Here is a 1,582-nt window from a genome sequence, read left to right as displayed (position 1 = left end):
GCGCTGCAGCCCCGGGTTTTATGGCAACCCCTTCATAGGGCATTCTGATGACTGCAAACCGTGCCCCTGCCCCGGCGGCTCGCCCTGCACCGAGGTGCCCAGCACCGGGGAGGTTGTCTGCACCCACTGCCCACCAGGGCAGAGAGGTGAGGCTTGGGACAGATGGATGAGGGGGCAGTGGGCAGCGCTGGCATCACTGGATCCTTCCCACCTTTTCACCTTCCCCAGGAAAACGCTGCGAGCTCTGTGATGATGGATATTTCGGGGACCCCCTGGGGCAGAGGGGTCCCGCGCATCCCTGTGTTCCTTGCCAGTGCCATGGGAACGTGGATCCCAATGCTGTGGGGAACTGTGACCCTGTGTCCGGCCGGTGCCTGCGCTGCCTGTACAACACGACGGGCGAGCACTGTGAGAGGTGTCGGCCGGGCTTCTATGGGGATGCGCTGGCTGCAAATCCTGCTGGGAAGTGTGCATGTACGTATGGTCCTGGGGCTGGCCCTGCTTCCCTGGGTCCCACTGCAGCCAGTGTCCTCCCAGCTGTGGAGGCAGAGGGTAGAAGGGGGATGCCCAACAGGTTTAGGGGCTGTGGAATGGTTAAGGTTGGTCCCAAATGCCTAGAAATGGTCTTTACCCACTTCCTCCGCTGCTGTCCTTTCCTGCAGATACTCTCTTCTGCAAGGGGTCAGCCACTCTGAGCCATGTTTGATGGGGGGACATGGCCCTCCGCATTTAGGGGGCACAGCCTCAGTGCCCCATTCCCACTGTCCCATCTGTCAGTCCCATATCATGATGTAAGCAGTGTTTTGTCTCCCATAGCTTGTGATTGCAACCCCGATGGCTCCTGCCTCCCGCATGTGACGGGCAGAACCTGCGGGCTCTGCCAGCCCGGCTACTACAACCTGCAGCCCTCCGTGGGGTGCAAGAGGTAATGTGGGGCTGCAAGGGGACAGCAGTGACTCTGGGTCTGCAGATCTGCTCTTTGCATCCATCCGTCACTCATCCCCTCAGCTGCCAGTGCCACCCGATGGGGTCACAGGACAGCGGGTTCCACGCACTGACAGGGCAGTGCTCCTGCCAGCCTGGTGTCACGGGGAAGCAATGCGACCGGTGCCAGCACGGCTTCTTCGGCTTCTCTGCCAGGGGCTGCCGAGGTAACGGGGATGGGGACTGCGCCCCGGTCCCTGAACCGGGGCTGGCAGCCATGGTGTGATGCCTTCTGCCACCGCTGCAGCCTGCAACTGCTCTCCGCTGGGCTCCGTCACGCCGCAGTGCCACGAGAACAGCACGTGTCTGTGCCGCCCCGGCTTCGTGGGCTACAAGTGTGACCGGTGCCAGGCCAACTTCTTCCCCGACCCACCGAGCTCCCGCTGCCAGCAGTGTCCTGCCTGCTACGGGCTGGTGAAGGATGAGGTACAGCCAGTGTCCTGCCAAGGTGGGTGCAGCACCCCGGCCCCAGCGCTGCGTCACTGTCTCCCTATGTCCCCCCATGTCTTTGCTACAGGCTGACCAGCTGAAGGCCAGGCTGCAGGAGATGGAGGAATGGCTGCAAAAAACAGGCTGGGGTGGCCAACCCGGGCCCACC

At 62.7% G+C, this 1,582-nt stretch overlaps 1 protein-coding gene across 1 annotated transcript in view; it reads left to right on the top strand.

Moving 5' to 3' along the window:
• LAMC3 (laminin, gamma 3) overlaps positions 1-1,582 on the top strand; it is a gene marked incomplete at both ends in the record, with an annotated part of 11,366 nt that overhangs the window by 5,292 nt on the left and 4,492 nt on the right. Inside the window, 6 exon segments of the mRNA XM_010023403.1 lie at positions 1-146; positions 229-474; positions 817-925; positions 1,009-1,151; positions 1,232-1,410; positions 1,502-1,545. The exon segment at positions 1-146 is cut by the window's left edge and continues 18 nt beyond it. Of these exon segments, the coding sequence (XP_010021705.1) occupies positions 1-146; positions 229-474; positions 817-925; positions 1,009-1,151; positions 1,232-1,410; positions 1,502-1,545 (867 nt within the window).

This window comes from Nestor notabilis, unplaced genomic scaffold, assembly GCF_000696875.1.
Source record: "Nestor notabilis isolate BGI_N333 unplaced genomic scaffold, ASM69687v1 scaffold17480, whole genome shotgun sequence".
NCBI classification, from domain to species: Eukaryota; Metazoa; Chordata; class Aves; order Psittaciformes; family Psittacidae; genus Nestor; species Nestor notabilis.
Note: the sequence above shows the minus strand (reverse complement) of the source record. Positions and strands in the feature narration are given on the sequence as shown.